Genomic DNA, 17,957 nt, shown 5'->3' with positions numbered 1-17,957 from the left:
GTTGGCACACATTCAGTGCTCAGAGTTACAAGGATGATTTAAGGTCCTACAAGCACAGGGGGCAGGGGTGGCCCGGAGTCGGAAGTCAGATGCTCGGCAGGGGGCTAAGAGGCATTGTTGCCCCAGGGCCCCTCCCCTCAGCCCACCTCTGCTCGTAGGCCTGTGCAGACTGCTCGATGGCCACGTTCATGGTTTTCTTCTGCATTGACAGGCGCCGATGGAGCTGCTGGAAGACGTTGTCATAAGCAGCCTTCTCGTACCGTAGGTCCTCAATCTCCTTCCGGAGCTTAGCATTGGTGGTCAGCACCTTGTCAAACTGCACGGTGACCTGAGGGGCGGGGGTGGGTAGGCAGTAGTTCAAAACGGGGCTCATCAGGGCTCATCCCTTGGGCCTGAGATAAGCTTCCTGCCAGGGCTGGAGGGTCTTCTCCCCACCACTCACTGTAGGCCCACCGAACCGTGGCTTGGGCTGCTGGGTGAGAGGCTTAAACTGGCCCACCAACTGGCTTCGTGGCCTTTGGTGAGTTACTTTATCTGGACTTCAAAATTCTCACATCCTTTTATTTTTGTTAAATGTGTTTATACTCTGTGTTCAGTGATACTTTTTAAAGGTTTTTTTTATTTATTTTTAGAAAGAGGGGAAGGGAGGGAGAAAGAGAGGGAGAGGAACATGGATGTGCAAGAGATACATCCATCAGTTGCCTCTCGCATGGGGACCCAGCCTGCAACCCAGGCATGTGCCCTGACTGGGAACCGAACCGGTGACCTTTAGGTTTGCAGGCTGACACTCAGTTTGCTCAGCCACACCAGCCAGAGCGAATTTCTCACCTACTTTTACACCTACCTTCTAGTTTTCAGTAATTGCAGAAAAGAGGGGATCAAAGTAAATGACACCGTGAGGAACAAGCAGCTGAGTGGAGAAAGTAGAACTTTCTACAGGACGACTGACTGACCCGGGCTCTTCAACTAGCTGGCAACGTGGGAAGAGGTAAGCTGGGGCTGCTTTAAGGCAGAACTTCTCGCACCAGGCACTGTGACATCGTGGGCCGGGTGACTCTCTGTGGTGGGGGCTGTCCTGTGCTTTGCAGAGCGTTACAGGAGCAAGGCAATAGTGAACTGGCCCAGGGAGAAGTCGAGAATCTGAACAGACCTCTAACACAAAAGCCGACCTCTGCAGATAAGCCATCCTTAAACCATGCATGCATTTATTCACTCATTCAATCGACAGATGTTTGGTGAGCACCTGTTCTGAGCCTCACACCATGCCAGGCATTAATGGTTCTTAACCACGGGGACCTTCAGGCCCACCCGGGCTGTTAATAACAGGGCAGATGCCTACATACAAGCCTGGGAGGTTCTGACTCACCAACTGTAGAGCAGACCCATGAACCTGCGTTGCAACCTGCATCCCAGGCATTCGGAGGCCAGGCTGCAAATCACTGTGCAGGGATATGAAAGACACACTGCCCTGCCCTCCCGCAGCTGCCAGACTTCTCGGGCAGGTGGACAGAGATCAGATCAAATTTGCTTCAGCCACTCCAGGTTAAAGCTTGGGGGTCAGCATTGTGGCAAAGCTATAAGCTTTGTGGAGTGAATTCGTAACAGGCTTCCCTCTAAACCAATTCATTTTCCTTCTCTTCTGAGTCATTTCCTGGGAGCTGTAATTTCACCAGCCAGACCAGAATCTGTGCTTTGTACCTGCCCATCGTGCCTCCTCCCTTTCTTTTTGCTATTATAGGGGAACCACTCCCCCCGACTTGCAGACCAGGTAGTTGGATAATGCTGCCATCCCCAGCTTGGAGCAGGGAGGGCAGTCCAAGGCAGTCACATGACTCCAGTCCACTATTCCAGTCTTCAGACCGCAATGATTGGGTCAGGAAGGGGCACATGACCCAAGCTGGCCCAATGGGAGCCCTGGGACTTGCGATTGAACTCTGGGGCAGAGATGCTCCCTGTCTGCTGGTGTTTGTTCACACTGGGGGCCACCCAAGCATGAAGTCCACCCAGAGTTTAGATGGACAGATAACGGTGTCCTAGAAACACGCTTGGAGCCCCTAGGCCCACCGACAGCTGAAGGCACCACTTCTCCCTGGAATTTCTCACTTCTATGACCAATCCATCACCTGTTTTTGTTAAAACCAGTTTGTACTTGATTCCTGCTTAATGCCAAAGTCACTGCAGACTGCAGGCAGTCAGGAAACACCACTTTTCTTCCAATTGACTAATGCACGTGCCTATGCCTAATCTCGCTCAGAAACATCAACGACAACCAAAAGGTACTAGCTGAATAGAGGCGCGAGCAGACTGGCACAGGGGAGGCAGGTCTAACTGACGCTGCCTGGTGAAGGGCAGTATTTGAACTGCTTCCTGAAAACAAGTAGGAGTTTCCGAAGCAGGGAACTAGCAGTCAGTGTCCCAGAAGGGCGGGGTTGGTAGAGAGTGTGGGGACAACGGCATGTGCTAGGGTACAGGGGGCGCGAAGGAGAAAGGCACCTTGGGTAACTGTGGGCCAAGCAGAAAGCCTGGGACAGAGTGGGTGGGACACAGAGAGCGGATGCTGAATTCTCATAGGCTGCTGGGTCTAGGCGTGCCCCACTAGGTCTCCGCCTCCTGAGCCAACTGACTGAACTAGTGTATTCTGCCGAGGGCACCCCGGACATCATCACCCTTTAGTCTGAGCAAAGGGAGGCAGAGCTGTTCGCCGGGCTGTTGGCGGAGCTGCAGGGAACCCTCTACGTACAAGATTCAGACGAGTTTCCAACGCTTGGATCTGTTTTTGCAGTTTCCGGGGGCTATGGGCCTCCTGCAATTTTGTGAAGATCTGTTTTTGGTTTATAACTTTTTTTTCCATCTGAATAATCTGAAAAAAAAAAAGAAAGATAAAACCCAGCTGTGTTAATAATATCTATATGGGTCCAAGTTCAACCGCTTACTATCTTGATCGTGCTAAAAACAAAAGCCGCAACTTTTCTTTTCCCATAAAGGGAATTTTAATTTCTCTCTCCGGTGCCTGCTCCACTCAACTTAATCTTGGCCAGTCTCGGGTAAAATGGGGCCATGCAGAGTTTTTGCTCTCACCTCCGTGGGCACATTTCCCTGTGGGCACACATTCCACCTGACCCGAACAAAGCCATGCTTCCCAGCGGAAACGCTCCGGCAAGCCCTTTGGAACTCCTGCGACGACAGGACACCCCTGTCCCCCAGGTCCCCAAGAGTGGGCCACCATTTGGGAAGTCGTGTGGCCAGCACAACCTGGAGTGTGTTCTTTGAACTGAGGATGAGACAAGAACCAGTGGGCAGCGTGCGATGATGCTCCGTGAGTCTGTGTATCAACCGCAGGCCTCTGACTCTATCTTTCAGATCAGTCCCTTGGCCAAATCCAGCCCACTGCCTGTTTGTGTAAATAAAGTTTTATTGGTTGACCGCCATGCCCATTCTTTATCTAGTGTCCATGGCTGTATTCCCACTACAAAGACAGAGTGAAGCAGTTGTGACATGGCCCACAAAGCCAATCTATTTGCTCCCCCTCCCTCTGCAGAGGCCCTGTTCTAGGTAAGTCAGGCCAGAACACTCACATATCAAAATACACACTTCTACATTTATTTAGATAAATAACTTTACAAATCTTTAAATAAATAATCTTAGTATAAATCACTTTTGTTTATTTCTCCTTTATACTATCCTCAGAGCATCATAATGATTTCAAAGAATAAAGGTAAAAGGTTACATTGTCTATGCATTTTATTTCAGGACTGTGAAGCAGGGGTTACAAAGTATTTACTGTCAAGAAAGGGGCGCTGGCAGACGCAGCACTGAGTGGAAGAATCAGACATGAAGAGCACTACTAGAAGGGGCCACTCACGGGCAGTTTCACAGGCAAAGCAAGTCTATGATTCTCGGGGTCAGAGGACAAGCCCCTCAAAGGGTAGGTAACGGGAGGGCACCCAGGGGGCCTTCTGGGGCTGAATGTTCTATATCTGGATCTTGGAAATGGTTATGCAGGTCTATAAAAGTGTAAAAATTCATCCAGGTGTACCTTAAAATATGTGCCCTTGACTGGGCATCATTAATAATTCAGTGGAAGGAGGAAGGGGCAAGGGAGGAAGAAAGGAAGTGATCTCAGGAAGGAAGGCAAAGAAATGGGTGTTGGGAGTGACAGGTTTAAGAACCCCTGTCCTAAGAGATGGGGTGTGTGTTTGGCAGGTCACTTCCAGAGGGAAAGATGAGTATATTCACAGATTTGATGTCCCTGGCTTCGGTGATTCCGGAAACAGCAGTTTCGGTGGGGAACGCGGCGGGGAAGGTTGCTGTGACCACTAGGGGCAGTACCGGAGACGGTGGCTACCTGAGAAAGGGACACAGAATATAGACAATCCCTTCTAGACACTTCTAGAAAGAGGAAAAGCTGGCAGTGATTTGGAATTGCAGATGCATTGTGTTTTAGTTTGCTTTTTGGTTGTGCTTGGCTCTGAGATTTTTTTTTTTTTTTTTTTTTTTAAGATTAAAGAGACAAAGACAGAGGGTGGCAAAGAGAACAGTAAGGATGGTCGTTGATGAAGCCAGGCCTTCATGGGGGAAGGATGCTGAGAGCACCTAACACAGGAGGGGCCTGGCCTTGCAGAAGGGCAGCAGCACCCCTTCCTCTGAGGATGCCCACGGAACGAAGATGAAGAATTCAGGGTTGGGTGCAGGGGAAGACGTGGCTACCACAGTCTTTTAAAGCAGGTGAAACAACCCTGAGGCCAACTATGTCCACAGGAATTCTTGTGAAGCAAAGAACAGATGTGGTACCCTACATGCAATGTGGCCTTGGCCCCTGGGACAGTGAAGGGGCATTAATGAAAAAAAAACAGTGAAACCAAATCAAGCCTGCCATTCAGTGAGCAGTACTGTGCCCGTGTTAACTTCTCAGTTCAAATGGATACAGTAACTGCTCGCATTAGGGGAAACTGGGTGAAGGGTATGTGAAAACTCTGAACTATCTTCACAACATTCCTGTCAATTTAAAATGATTTAAAATTTTAAAGTCTATTTAAAAATAATTGGTAAGTAAAAGCATTCCTGACACACCACAGACTATCCATAAGGATAATGGATCCTGACTTCAGGTAAGTAAAATACACCCTGCCACAGCCAGCAAGAAAGAACCTTAGTGTCTCTGTCTATCCTTGTAACTCCAGCCAAGTTCTCTGGGCCCCAAAACCCCCTGTCACCTTTGCAGAGAGCTCACTTCATTGTTCTGCATACAAACACTGCAGATAAAGTCATCTCCAAACACTGCCAACCATATGCGTGACTGGTTTGTGGTGCAGCTTTCGTCCACACCAGGCACACATCTATAGTAGCTGCCAGCACATCTGAGCTGAGACTGGAAGAATAAACAGGAGTTCAAGCCAACAGGACGAGGAAGGACCATCCAAGCAAGAGGGAACAGCATGTGCCAAGGCCTGAAGTGAGAGAGCGCCGTGGGTCACGAAGGCAGCCAGCCAGCCAGTGTGGCTGCAACACAGAGGAGGAGGGGGCTGGAGAGAAGGCGGAGGGGGCAGGAGGGGCACAAGGCAACAGAGGTGGCAAACCACCCTGGGGGGCTTGGCCTCCATCACCAGAACAATAGAAATTACTGAAGAGTTTGAAGCAGAGGAAAGGTGCGCTGGGATTTCCAGGTGCATTCAATCAGTAGACATTTACGGAGGACCTACTATGTTCTGGGCACCGGAATAGACACAAGGGAACAAACCCAATGTGGTCCTTGCACTCCTGGAGGTGACAGGTGAGGGAGACACTAGGTGACACTGGTATTAATGACCAGTGGGAGAAGGGCAAGGGAGGAGGGGCCATGTGGTATCATGAAGAGGGTGAGGGGGTGGGCTGGGATCTCCTGTTTGCCCCCCCCTTGGTAATATCCATCTCCACCCTGCTCCACCTGCCCAACCTGGTTCCCCAAAGACTGGCCTGGAAGGAGTCCACAGTGACACCTTGCCCTGGGGAGCAGAGGGTAAGAAGAGAAAGAGGTTGGGGTACTTGCTCCCCCTGGCTTGCTCCTTGTCTCCAGGTTCCAGACTGACCCTCCTGTCTACTGTCACTTACCCTCAAGTGCTTCAATGTCCCTACTTTGCGCTCACACCCCTGAAAATCATCCCTTCATAAAACTCTTCTCCACGTGCCCCACTAAGCACGCTGTTCCTTCCCGGCCAGGAACCTGACTAACACAAGGAGGATATGCTGCAAACTGCAGAGAGGGCACAGGTAAGTCCTCCCTGAGAGAGTCACGTTTAAGTTGAGACCTAAAAAACAAGCAGCCAAGGTGACTGGGGGCAGGGGCAGCATGTGCAAAGGCCCTGAGGTGAGAAAAGGCTTCTCATACTTGGGGGAAAAAATAAGTCTTTCAGGTAGGGTGAGATAAGGTAAGGAGGATACTATTTGGAATGTGGCCAGAGGGTAAGCAGGGCCTAGATCACACAGGGCTTCTCAAGCCCTTGTAAGGGGTAGAGTCATTAATGCTATTCAGTAAACATTTCTCACTCTCTGCCTTCCAAATCCATGGGAGGGCTCCATGTTCTGGACTCCTGAGGATGGGTAAAGTGGACTGCTTTGGGTATGGGTATCTGGGGCCATTGTGGGTTTGGTAGACCATTCTGAGCCAATCAATCAGTCACGAGCAGAAGTGACACAAATATCACTAGAGCATTCGATTAACAGTGTGAGGCTGTTTTTTTTTTTTCTGCCACAGTGCTTGGCAATGGCCAAGACAGTGGCCATCCCATTGGCCTGGCCCCAGGATGAGAAGATATCAGAGCCCCTAGCCAATCCCTGATAGACAGGAAGCACGAATGAGGAAGAAACCTTTCTTATTTTAAACCACTGAGTTTGGGGGGGGGGGGATGTTCGTTACTACAGCATAACCAAACACCTCCTGACTGACACAGTATGAATTTGGGGATTTATTCCAAGTGCAGTGGGAAGCACTGCACATCGCAGTGGAGAAATGGATCAATAGAGCCAGGAGATCAGGGCTACAAGGTGGTGCAGACAGTGACCAGGGTCCGTAAAAAACCGCATGTGGCTAGGAGCCACCAGAGGGCGCACTCAGTTCTTCTAGAGTGTCTAGTCTCCAAACCTGGGAGCTGGGACTTTTCTCTCCCATTTAAGCCCCTGTTTAGGAAAGTGAATAAGAAAGTCAGGTCTGGCCTGAGGCATCATGGGTACTCCCCCCAGCCCTTCCCTTTGCTCTGTGCTCCAGTTAACCCTTTAAGCGAAAGACCACACCTTCTCATCCAGTTCAGCCAGGAGTATTTTCATCGATTTAATCAAGGTGTCGTAGTCCTCTTTGGTTTGCAGCAGGAAACGCAGCTCTATGTAGTTTTTCTCATTCCGATCTAAGTTCTTGGAGGACTTGATGAGACTCAAGAGCAGGGTGACCTCATCCTGTTCCTCTTGCAGGGTCTTGATCTCCTTCCTGTCGGGGAAGCAGTGCGTGATTAACCTTGAATGCTTGAATTCACCCTGATCAGACACACCGGCCTCCACTGCGAAGGGGGACTGGAGCGGTACATCCCACCCAAGCCGTGAGGGACTTGCCCAAGTCTTTGGTCCAGGTCTAGAACTCAGATCGCCTGAGAGCCAATGCAACTTTCCCCGCTCTGCCTTTCTCTGAGGGGCATTTTTCCCCCCTAGGGAACAATTTGCAGCTGTGCCTGTCAAAACCCATTATCCAGACAAAGCAGGACGCCTCACGGTTTCTTTTTGCCCCCAGCTCACTGGCATCTGTCTGATTTTGCAAGCTTTCTTTCCAGACTTTACAGCCAATTATCTCCGATAATGAGAGGCAAACCCATCAGACAGAATTTTGCAATTCTGCACCAACGCAGCGATGCACAGTAACCTCTAACCTCCACCAGTTTCTCTACTCGGGGTGCTAATGATTTGTTAAATTGGCGGACATGCGTCTCCTCCTTTCTTTCTCTCCCTCTGTCTACTCTGGAGAAGAGAGAGGGTGGGGGACAGTGGGTGAAGGGGGATAGAGAAAAGAGAAAAGGTTCAGGAGACTGCATGACTCAACAATAGAAAATGGCCCAGAGGCCAAGTTTCTGGCAAACTCTGGGCACCCTCCTGCGACACCCAGTGCTCAGTGTGGTTTGCAGACCAGCTGCCTCAACAGCCTCTGGAGGCCTGGAGAAATGCAGAAGCACGGTCCCAACTCGGGACCTATTGAATCAGAATCCGCTTTGTAACAAGGTCCTCAAGTGACTCCTATGCCCATTAAAATTTTGGAAGTACCGCACTGGAACAGCAAAGAATGTTCTAGGGTAAGCATCTGCAGAGCTTTTTCTATAACGGGCCAAAGAATAAATATTTTAGGTTTTTCCCGCCAGACGTCTCTCTGTTGCAACCACTCAACAAAGTAACCATAGGCAATGCGTAAACAAGTGAGTGTAGCTGTGCTCCAGGCACACTTTATTTACGAAAACAGGCAGCCGGCCAGACTTCCCGGAGGGCCAGCCTCTGCCCACCACTGTTCGAAAACAGCGCCATGCACCAGAACAGTTTGCAGTGACACATGTGGCCTCTAGCTGCTCCATGTGATAGCGTCCACTAGGCAGTGTGGCTCTGAGTACTTGAAATGTGCCTAGTGCAGCTGAAGAACTGATTTTTTTTAAAGATTTGTATTTATTTATTTTTAGAGGGGGGGGAGAAACAGAGGGAGAGGAACATCAGTGTGTGGTTGCCTCGCGCGCGTGCCCCCCACCACAGGACTCGGCCCATGACCCAGGCAGGTGCCCTGACTGGGAATTGGACCGAACCAGTAACCCTCTGGTTCGCAGGCCTGCGCTCCCTTCACTGAGTCACACCAGCCAGGGCTGATTTGTCAATTTTATTTAATTCATTGCAAACGTAAACAGCTGCACGCGGCTGGGAGCCACCAGAGGGTGCACTCAGTTCTAGAGTCTAGTCTTCCAAACCCGGCAGCTGGGACTTTTCTCTCCCATTTAAGCCCCTGGGGGGGGGGGTGTCTTTGGAAAGGGGAAGAGAAAAGACAGGGGGAGCATAAGAGTCTCCCCGACCCAGGCTTTCAGAGGGAGGGGTCACAGCCAAGGGAAGGTCTGTCTGAACCATAGGCAGGGTGAGGGGATGGATGTGAGGCACATAGAAGCTGAAGGAGGTCTTCACTCTTCAGGGTGGTTCAGGAGCAGGAGACGCACTGCGGAAAAGCACTTCCTTCGCTATTGCAACTGAGGCACCTCAATCACTGCACCCCAGTTCTGGCACTATTGACAGGGGGCTCTGCTTTGAAGAACTGAAAACCTCAACTCTTCCACTCCTCTCCCTTCCAGCTCTATCACAGCGACGCCAGACCAAACGGAGTGGGGCAGGGTACAGTGTGGGGTGCAAAAGAGTGACTCAAGAAAAACTGTCAGAGACACACTGGGAGAGAGGCATTTCCCAGTGTCCACTGCGAATGAGGATCACCAGGCTCCGAAGTGCAGGTGTTGGACTGCACAGCCCAGAGCAGCCCTGTCTGTCAGAAAAAAAAAACCTCATTGATCTGTTGACTTATTACATTTTCCTGGGAGACACTTTGTCTTGCTCTAACAAAATGCCTACGTAATGACAATGTTTCCAACAGATGGCAATAAAATGTCTTGAGAAAGGGTGCCTTTTACTTTTTTTTTTAATTATATTTTATTGATTATGCTGTTACAGTTGTCCCAGATTTTCCCCCTCTGGCCTCCTCCACCCAGCACCCCCACTGCCTCAGTTGTCCCCCGTCCACTGTCCATGTCCATGCGTCATGCACATACAAGGTCAGTCTGGAAAAAGTCCAGCCATTGGTAATATAATGAGAACGGTTTGCATGACATCACTGTAACCTGGCAGCCAAGGAGAGTGACCTGGGATGTATATGCGTGAACAGTGATGACTTCACTATACTAGTCAGTGGGGGCAGTAGGCGCTGTTGAGTGAGCATGTGTACTGTGTGGCTGCTGTACTCAAAATGACTGAGAGTAGAGCAATGAATCTGCACCAAATTTTATGTTAAGCTTGAACATTCCTTCATGGAAACTACTGGGATGATTTAGGAGGCTGCAGCTGTGGGCGACTGGTGATTGGCAGCTTCACCACAACACACCTGCTCATGCATCGTATCTCCCGCAGAGTTTTTAGGCAAAACATCAAATCACCCAGGTGACTCAGCCCCGTCACAGCTCAGATTTGGCACCCTACAACTTCTGGCTTTTCCCAAAACTAAAATTACCTTGAAAGGGAAGAGATTTCAAACCACCAACAAGATTCAGGAAAATACAAGGGGGCAGCTGATGGCGACTGGGAGAACTGTGTGAGGTCTCAAGGTGCCTGCTTTGAAGGGGACTGAGGGGTCATTGTCCTATGTACAAATGTCTCTCGTAGCTTGTATCTTCTTCAACAAATGTCTCCATTTTTCATATTGCATGGCTGGATACCTCCTGGACAGACCTGGTATGTTCTTTGGCTACTTTATTTCATATGCTGTACTTTACATATCTATTCTGTAACTACCAATTTGTACTTCTTAATTATTTCACCTTTTTTGCCCAACCTCCCCACACCCCTCCCATCTGGCAACTATCAAAATGTTCTCTGTATCTATGGTTCAGTTTGTGTTATGCTTGTTTTTTATTGTTGTTGTTTACATTTGCTTGTTGATAGACATGTCTTTGTTGACATTTTGTTGTTCATTGATTTTCCTCTTCTTAAATAAGACCCTATAACATTTCATATTATGCTGGTTTGGTCATGATGAACTCCTTTAGTTTTCTGTTGTCTGGGATGTTCTTTATCTGTCTTTCAATTCTATTTGCTGCGTAGAGTAATTTTAGTTGTAAGTCCTTGCTTTTCATCACATTGAATATTTCTTGCCACTCGCTTCTAGCCTGCAAAGTTTCTTTTGAGAAATCAGCTGACAGTCGTATGGGGCTCCCTTGTTGGTAACTAACTGCTTTTCTCTTGCTGCTTTTAATATTCTCTCTTTGTCTTTAATATTTGGCATTTTAATTGTGATGTGGCTTGGGGTGGGTCCTTTTGAGTTCATCTTGTTTAGGACTCTCTGTGCTTCCTGGACTTGTATGTCTATTTCCTTTACCAGGTTAGGGATGTTTCCTTTAATTATTTTTTCAAACAGATTTCCAATTTCTTGTTCTTTCTCTTCTCTTTCCAGCACCCCCGTGATGCAAATGTTGGATTGCTTAAAGTTGTCACGGAGGCTCCTTACACTATCCTCATTTTTTTTTATTCTTTTCCCTTCTTGCTGTTCTGATTGGTTGGTTTTTGCTTCCTTATATTCCAAATCATATATCTGATTCTTGGCTTCGTCCACTCTACTGCTCATTCCCTGTAAATTGTTCTTCATTTCAGTTAGTGTATCTTTCATTTCTAACTGGTTCTTTGTTATGGTTTTCATGTCCTTTTTTATGCTGTTGAAGTTCTCTCTGAACTCATTTGCTCTTCTCCTAATTCATTGAGCATCCTTATAACCAGTGTTTTGAGCTGTCTTGCTTATCTTCACTTTGTTTAGTCCTTTTTCTGGAGTTTTGTTCTTTCCTTTCATTTGGGCCTTGTTTCTTTGTCTCCTCATTTTGGGTGCCTCCCTGCATTTGCTTCTATGTATTAGGTAGAGCTGCCATGTGTCCCAAGCTTGCTAGAGCGGCCTAATATCGTAGGTGTCCTGTAGGGACCATAGCACAGACTCCCCTATTACCCAAGCTGGGTACTTGAGGTGTGCCCATTATGTGGGCTGAGTACACCTTCCTCTTGTAGTTGAGCCTTGGTTGCTCTTGGCATGTCCAAGGTCAGCCACCACCTGTGTTCTGTGCAGGGTCACACAACATAAGCTACAAAGTGATCTGCAGATGGCTGCCACTTGTGCTGAGCTTGGAGGGACTCAGGCAAGGTCAAGATGTTTACCAAGGCCAGCTGCTGCTAGTGCCAGGTCTGGGGCAACTTAGCAAGAGGTCTGGGGCTTGGTGAAGCCAGATGCTGATTGTTTGAGAGAATTTAGAAAAATGTGAGGCATGGGCCAAGACAAGCCATTCATACAGAAAAGCCCCCGGAAACAGCTTAGGTTGGCCCAAAAGTTGGGTGGAGCAGGGCCTCGCAGAATCAGCAGGGTGGGACGAACAATGTGAGCCAGGTTGGTGGAGCCAGACCGCCAGGTCCCTGGCTCTATCAGGGGGAGGGCTCAGAAAAGGAACAGTGGTCTCTGTGGACATTTCCCTCTGGGAGAAAGCTGTTCCCAAGCTCTCGCCCCGATGCCAGGTGACTCAGTGTCTCCCCCTGTGTTTGTGGTGCCTTTCAATTTGCTGCCCCTGAGCTGGAGCTCAGAGTGAGTGAGTCCGATTAAGTCTGTACGTGGGCCCTTTAAGAGGAACCTCCAGGGATTCCAGCAGTTTCCATCTTCCAAAGCCTCAACCCCCACTGGTTTTTACAGCCAGAAGTTCTCTTCCTGGCACTGGAACCCTGGGCTGGGGGGCCTGTTGTGGGGCTGGGACCCTCTGATCCTGAGATATCCCTCCCGATGTTTATCCACCGCAGGTGGGTGTGGGACCATCCCGTTCCGCATCTCTGCCCCTCCTACCAGTCACCATGTAGTTGGTTCTTTAATTCCGTTGTTGCAGGACTGTCATTCGGCTTGATTTCTGATGGTTCTGAAGGATGGCTGTTCTGTAGTGTAGTTGTGATCGTGATGTCGGTGTGCAAGAAGGCGAGCTGTGTTTACTGCCATCTCAACCAGACATACCCCGCCTCCTTCTAACCCCCATGAAGATCCCATATGGACTAGCACTGGCTGTGAGTGAGTCACCTCCACGGAAAATCTAAAGAATCCCCTTTTTCCTGTCCTCTGAACGTCACGCATCATCTAACGGTAGGATCTTCTTTCTAACAATGGTTTCTGCCTGTACAAACATTATGGGTGGAGCTAAGGAAGCACGTTCCCTTGGAGGGAATCTAAGAAAACCTGTTTTTTTTTTTGGTTCATTCAACCCTGGGAGCACCTTCCTGCTGCCCAAAGAAACTCTACACACCATCATTCTAGGGCAACCCAACTTCGAATATTCTTTCTTGCAGGTCCCATCAGGATGCACAAGCAGGAAACATCCTTTGGGGTATCCATAGCCCGGTGGTTTCTCCTCCTCTCGGCACTCCCACCTCCACTGCCAGAACCGTGGGAATGGTACCCACAGCCATTGTGTGCCCCATGCTCCAGCCCCACCTCTGGCCACAGCCGATTGTTCCAGGAGCAGACACCTGACCCAAGCTGACCCAATCAGTTTCTCTCCCTCTCTCGATATTGGGAGTGGAATTGATTCACAACAGTCTCTCTGTGTGGCCCTTGGTAGCTCAGGCAGCCACCTCCAACCAGCCACAGCTGAGATTCAGGGAGAGAAAACCCATGTGTGTAAAGAAACAAAACCCAGAAGTGGTTTTCTCAATAGGGTCCTTGCCTGAGACATAGGTGCCCTGCTCCCCTTGGTGTCCCCTCCCCACTGAAGTTATCCCAAGTGGTTCCCAGATTGATTTCAGAAGTAGGTCCGTGGCCCGCTGGCCACATGAGAAGGCCAGCCACAAGGAACCGAAACCAAACTTTTCTCCAAGCTCATTTAGTACAAAACTCTGGTCACCACTTACTGCTGGTTTGTGATCATCTGCTGGGAGCGGAAGTTAAAGGACTTCCGACCTTCCACCATCTTCCAGAACTGCTGTCTCAGCTTCCGAAGCTCCGCCTCGGCCAGCTGCTCTTTTGCCTTTTCTGAAGGTTCCTGGAGACTGTTGGAGTCTTTTCTCCAGTGCTTCTTCGACTGGGTGAGATGGGGGTGTGAGCAACAAACAGGTCAGGTGACTAGAGAAGCCCCTATTTCAGCTCAAGGGCAGAGGACAGGCGCAGGTGCCTGGGGCAAGGCTGAAGGTGGAAGACTACCCTTGGGCGATGTCTAATGCTTATCTACTACCTCCCTGCAGAGGCTGCCAGGATGGAAAAGCGGCTAGGCCTCATCATTGCACACTGACAACACAGACTTGTTGCGTGACCTTGGGTGAGTCACTAACCTCCCTGAGCCTCCAGTCTCTCACCTACAAAACGGGCTCCCACACATTGGCTGTTAGGATTAAACAGGCTGACGTGGGCACACTGGAAGGCCCACAGTGAGCTCTCTCTACACGGGAGCTATTATTACCTACCATCGGCATCTTGAAGGAACTGTGCTTTTCCTCTGCTCAGACACGGGACCCAGGGGGGTCCAACCCAGCGACCACTCCTTCCTCTCGGCAGGACCCTGTTCACAGTGGCAAAAGGGAGAGAACTGGTGAGCCACCCCTGCTGGTGGTGCAGGAACCTAGGGGCGCAGTCTCCCGTCCCCGCCCCCCGCAGTCCCTTCCTCCTCCCACAGCTTGGCACATGAGGAGGACACGGCAGATGGCTGCCCGGGTGTGAAAATAGGCTTTTTTTTTTTAAGCAACATTTGCCTGAAACCTGTTCCTCTCTCGATTTATTATTAGGAGCCGGGCAGATGGTTCCGACGTGTCCGTTACCCTCCTGCTCCCTGTGTTCCCAAAGAAGAGTGAATGGTGTTAGGGCAGTGTGTCCCCCCGTGGGGTTAAAGCGAGATTCATCCAGTCCCAGCTGTGTGGGACACTGTCTTCTAAAGCGGGAGCCATTGGTACTGAAAGGCGTTTTATTGGGTCATCACTTAAAACTCGTTTGGCCTGGGGGTATCCAGAGGAAGAGGACCACAATGTTAACCCTACAAACCCTCTGGGGCTGTGAGACCCCCTGCACCGCTGCTCCCAAACCTCAGGGGCTAGATGCCTAAGGCAGGAACTTTCAGCTTTGCTACCCACCGAGGGGTTCTGCAGTGCAGGAGTTTAAGCACTGCTTGGGTCAATCATCAGATCTCAGCAAAAATTCCTCTTCAGTCACTTATAACCTTGAGCAAGCCACTTCAGTTCTCTGGGCCCTCTCTGTTCCCTGCGAACAAATCCACCCCCACTCTCACAGCGAGGCCTTCAGAAGGCCCCAAAACGTCCTGGACCCCGCCCCGCATCTCATTCAGGGGTCTCAAACCCAAGGCCTACGGGGCAAATTCAGGCTGCCTTCAGTTCTGCCTAGCACTGACAGGCAGTGTTTTAAAATGTGTGTGGGTCATGTACTCACTCCCCTGGCTGCAGGCTCCACTCCTCCTGATTTACTCCTCCTTCCCCCAATTCCACATTTCCTGTAGCTGCCTGGAGCCAGTAGGAATCTGAGTTTGCAATTCCAAGGAAGAATCTCAAAGCTGTCCACTTCCGGTTGTGTGTGACAGAAAATGCAGAGAAACCCAGAGGTCCGGTCAAGGGGAATCACCCAAGTGCCTCTCACTCCCTGGGCCTCAGTCTACCCACTACAGTATCTGCAGTGTTAGGCATGTAAGAAGCTCTTAGCATGAATGAAGTCTGCTCCAATCTTTACTGCCTAATAGTTAACTAGCTGGGGTTGAGGAGGCCGGTGCCTCCTCTGCTGCTAAATTTGAGCAATCTGCCTTTAAAAGAAAAGCTTGACTCGTGGGAGAAGCCACTGCCTGGATTATAAATGCCAGCTCTGGAGGAGGAGGCGCCTGTGAAAACAAGGCCAGGGCTGCAGAACCTGGTGGACTGCCAAACATAAACTTGGGGCACCAGCCTCGCAGGGATGCATAACACCCACAAATTTAAAACAAAATTGGGGAAATCATTATGGGGTGAAGTGGAAGTTTGCTGGACTTTCTTGGGGTTATTTGACCCATTGTAATTTGTGTTTAAGTGAGGGGTTCATGTATTTTCCAAGCTTAGAGAGCCCAAAATTGTGATGGGCTGAGGACAGCCCCATCTTTGCTTTTTCCCAGTAGGGGACGCTGTGGAGCAGCAGGTGCAACCGTACAGGCGGGGAAATTTACCCGGGTGGCTGCAGAAGCACTGCGACCGCGTGTCCCACCGCGCCAGGAGGCCTCCCTGTCGCGCTGCCCGCGCTGCACCAACCCCCGCACCGCAAGCCCTGGTGTTCTCGGACCCCCTGGAACAGGCGCCTTTGTGACCCGGACAGATGGGGCGTTCTCCCCTGGAACGCACTGGGAGGGGCACAAGGCTCTTAGGTGGGGATCGTAAAACAGCTGGTGATTGGAAAGGTGTTTTTCTTGCTCTGTGTGTGTGTGTGTGGGGGGGGTGATCACATACTTCTCAGCAACCTCAAACTAGCTCGACCCTCATGGCACTAACTTCTTGACTCAGTGGACGCTCAGCTTCCCTGACCCTTCGAATCACACCGCCTTTTCAGTTGTCATTCACAGGCATCTCCACTCACCATCTCCTGACCCCGCCCCCTCTCACACCCGCGCCCACCTGCCAGGTGTACTTTACCTGCTCTAGCTCAAAGAAACCCAATTCTTTTTGCTCTGCAAAAAAAAAAAAAAAAAAAGAGAGAGAGAGAGAGAGAAAGCGGGGGTGAGAAGAGAAATAAGAGCACTTCACCAGCGCAGGGGAATTTGCCCACCGGTTTTCCTCAGGGGCACCCCCACCGCCCCGCTCTGCTCTCTGTGAGCAGGAAATGGGGAACCTCAGTCTGAACCAAGGCACTTCTGACTCCCGGCCTGAGTTTGGTAGTTTAAAGATAAACATTTTTTTTTAATACAAAGGGCCCTGGAATATTATACAAGCCAACCGCTTCCTCTGGGGCTAAACTCAAGAAGCCGCCACACTGCTGGAGGGAAATGGTTGGTTTCCTAGGGTAATTATGATTTCGTGTGACTTCCACCCTGCCTCCCAGCCCCTTGAGGGAACTGTAGTTCACTCATACGAAGATCTGCATTCTCTTACCCCTAAACCCTCGGAACAAATGTGTCTTGGAACAGCCACGAGTTTGGGTTTCAGGAAGGAAACGTGGTACAGGGGAAGCCTGTGGCCGCCAGTGTTGCTGGCAGCCATGTTATGACCATGAAGGATGTTAATGTGAAAGTATATTTATTACCTATGGGGTTTGGGCAACTTGTCAAAAATCAAACACATTAACATTTCTGCAAGGACATATATACCAATTAATGCCAACAGAATAAATAAAGATTATGAGCAGCCTCACTGCAGGCCTTGACGACTCACACAAAGTTGTCGGCAACAGTTCCCAATCTGAGGTGTGGAAATGGAGGCTCTTCCTTCAGGTTTGGAAACCCAGGGAGTCACTGATATGGGAAACTTTGAAGAACCTCTGTTTAACCTTTATTTGCCCAGGCCCCAGGTGCCCTAGGGAGAATGATGGGGCTGTCCAGGATAAGTAAACAACAGTGCATTAGCTAGGACTGAGATTAACACCCCTGCTGTTAAAAACTGACCTTCGAATTTAGCCTTTGTCCTCTGCTTCTGCCCCATAGTTAGAACTAACTTCCGCATTCCGCTTCTGAATCCCGCTTTGCTACGTAGACAAGAAGACCCTGTAAACTATAAAAACCCCAAGAATCCTTTGTTCGGGGCTCAGAATTTGGATACTGACTCCTCTGGGCCCGTGCACGTTAATAAAACCTCGTACTCCAGAAACCCTCGGTGTCTGGTTGCTTCATTTTCCTGCAACATTTGGTGCATTGACCGGGAAGCGACCTTTCACAAATTCAGGGCAACTTGTCTCCAGCTGGATAAGCGAGCGGTGGCCAGAGTTCCAACCAGAGAAATGGGGATGCACATGCCCTGAGATTTCTCAGGCCCCATCCGATTGGGATTCATGACCGCCAGCCTGCACTCTAGACGACAAGCGAGGGTTTTGGACTACGACCTGACCTGAGACCAGGGGCACCAAATCGGTAAGGGCGCCAAATCAGTAAGTGCCCCAGCGACCTGACCCGAGAGATCAAGACAGAGGCTGATCACCTCAAATCAGAAATCTGGGTTGGGTTCATGCTGAGCCCAACCGCCTGGCCCTCACTCTGGTA

At 49.9% G+C, this 17,957-nt stretch overlaps 1 protein-coding gene and 1 long non-coding RNA gene across 3 annotated transcripts in view; one reads left to right on the top strand and one right to left on the bottom strand.

The window, feature by feature from the left end:
• Positions 1-15,213, bottom strand: part of CCDC63 (coiled-coil domain containing 63) — a 29,584-nt gene extending 14,371 nt beyond the window's left edge. The window contains exons 1-6 of the mRNA XM_037133439.2: positions 15,185-15,213; positions 14,212-14,306; positions 13,663-13,832; positions 7,267-7,456; positions 2,741-2,860; positions 147-328 (exon numbers count right to left, since the gene is read on the bottom strand). Of these exons, the coding sequence (XP_036989334.2) occupies positions 147-328; positions 2,741-2,860; positions 7,267-7,456; positions 13,663-13,832; positions 14,212-14,220 (671 nt within the window). The 5' untranslated portion in view covers positions 14,221-14,306; positions 15,185-15,213. The remainder of the gene's footprint in view (positions 1-146; positions 329-2,740; positions 2,861-7,266; positions 7,457-13,662; positions 13,833-14,211; positions 14,307-15,184) is intronic.
• LOC119040437 (uncharacterized) lies at positions 13,755-17,558 on the top strand. 2 transcript variants are annotated; one of them, XR_005080862.2, is made up of 3 exons: positions 13,755-13,836; positions 13,993-14,066; positions 14,530-17,558. It is a non-coding gene; the product is annotated as an uncharacterized LOC119040437 (long non-coding RNA). The 2 variants fall into 2 exon arrangements; XR_008392438.1 differs by having other exon boundaries at positions 13,824-13,864.
• The last annotated feature ends 399 nt before the right edge of the window (positions 17,559-17,957 follow it).

This window comes from Artibeus jamaicensis, unplaced genomic scaffold (genome assembly GCF_021234435.1).
Source record: "Artibeus jamaicensis isolate MK-2021 breed Jamaican fruit bat unplaced genomic scaffold, CSHL_Jam_final contig_525, whole genome shotgun sequence".
Classification (NCBI taxonomy): domain Eukaryota; kingdom Metazoa; phylum Chordata; class Mammalia; order Chiroptera; family Phyllostomidae; genus Artibeus; species Artibeus jamaicensis.
This window is presented reverse-complemented; position numbering and strand designations above follow the sequence as displayed.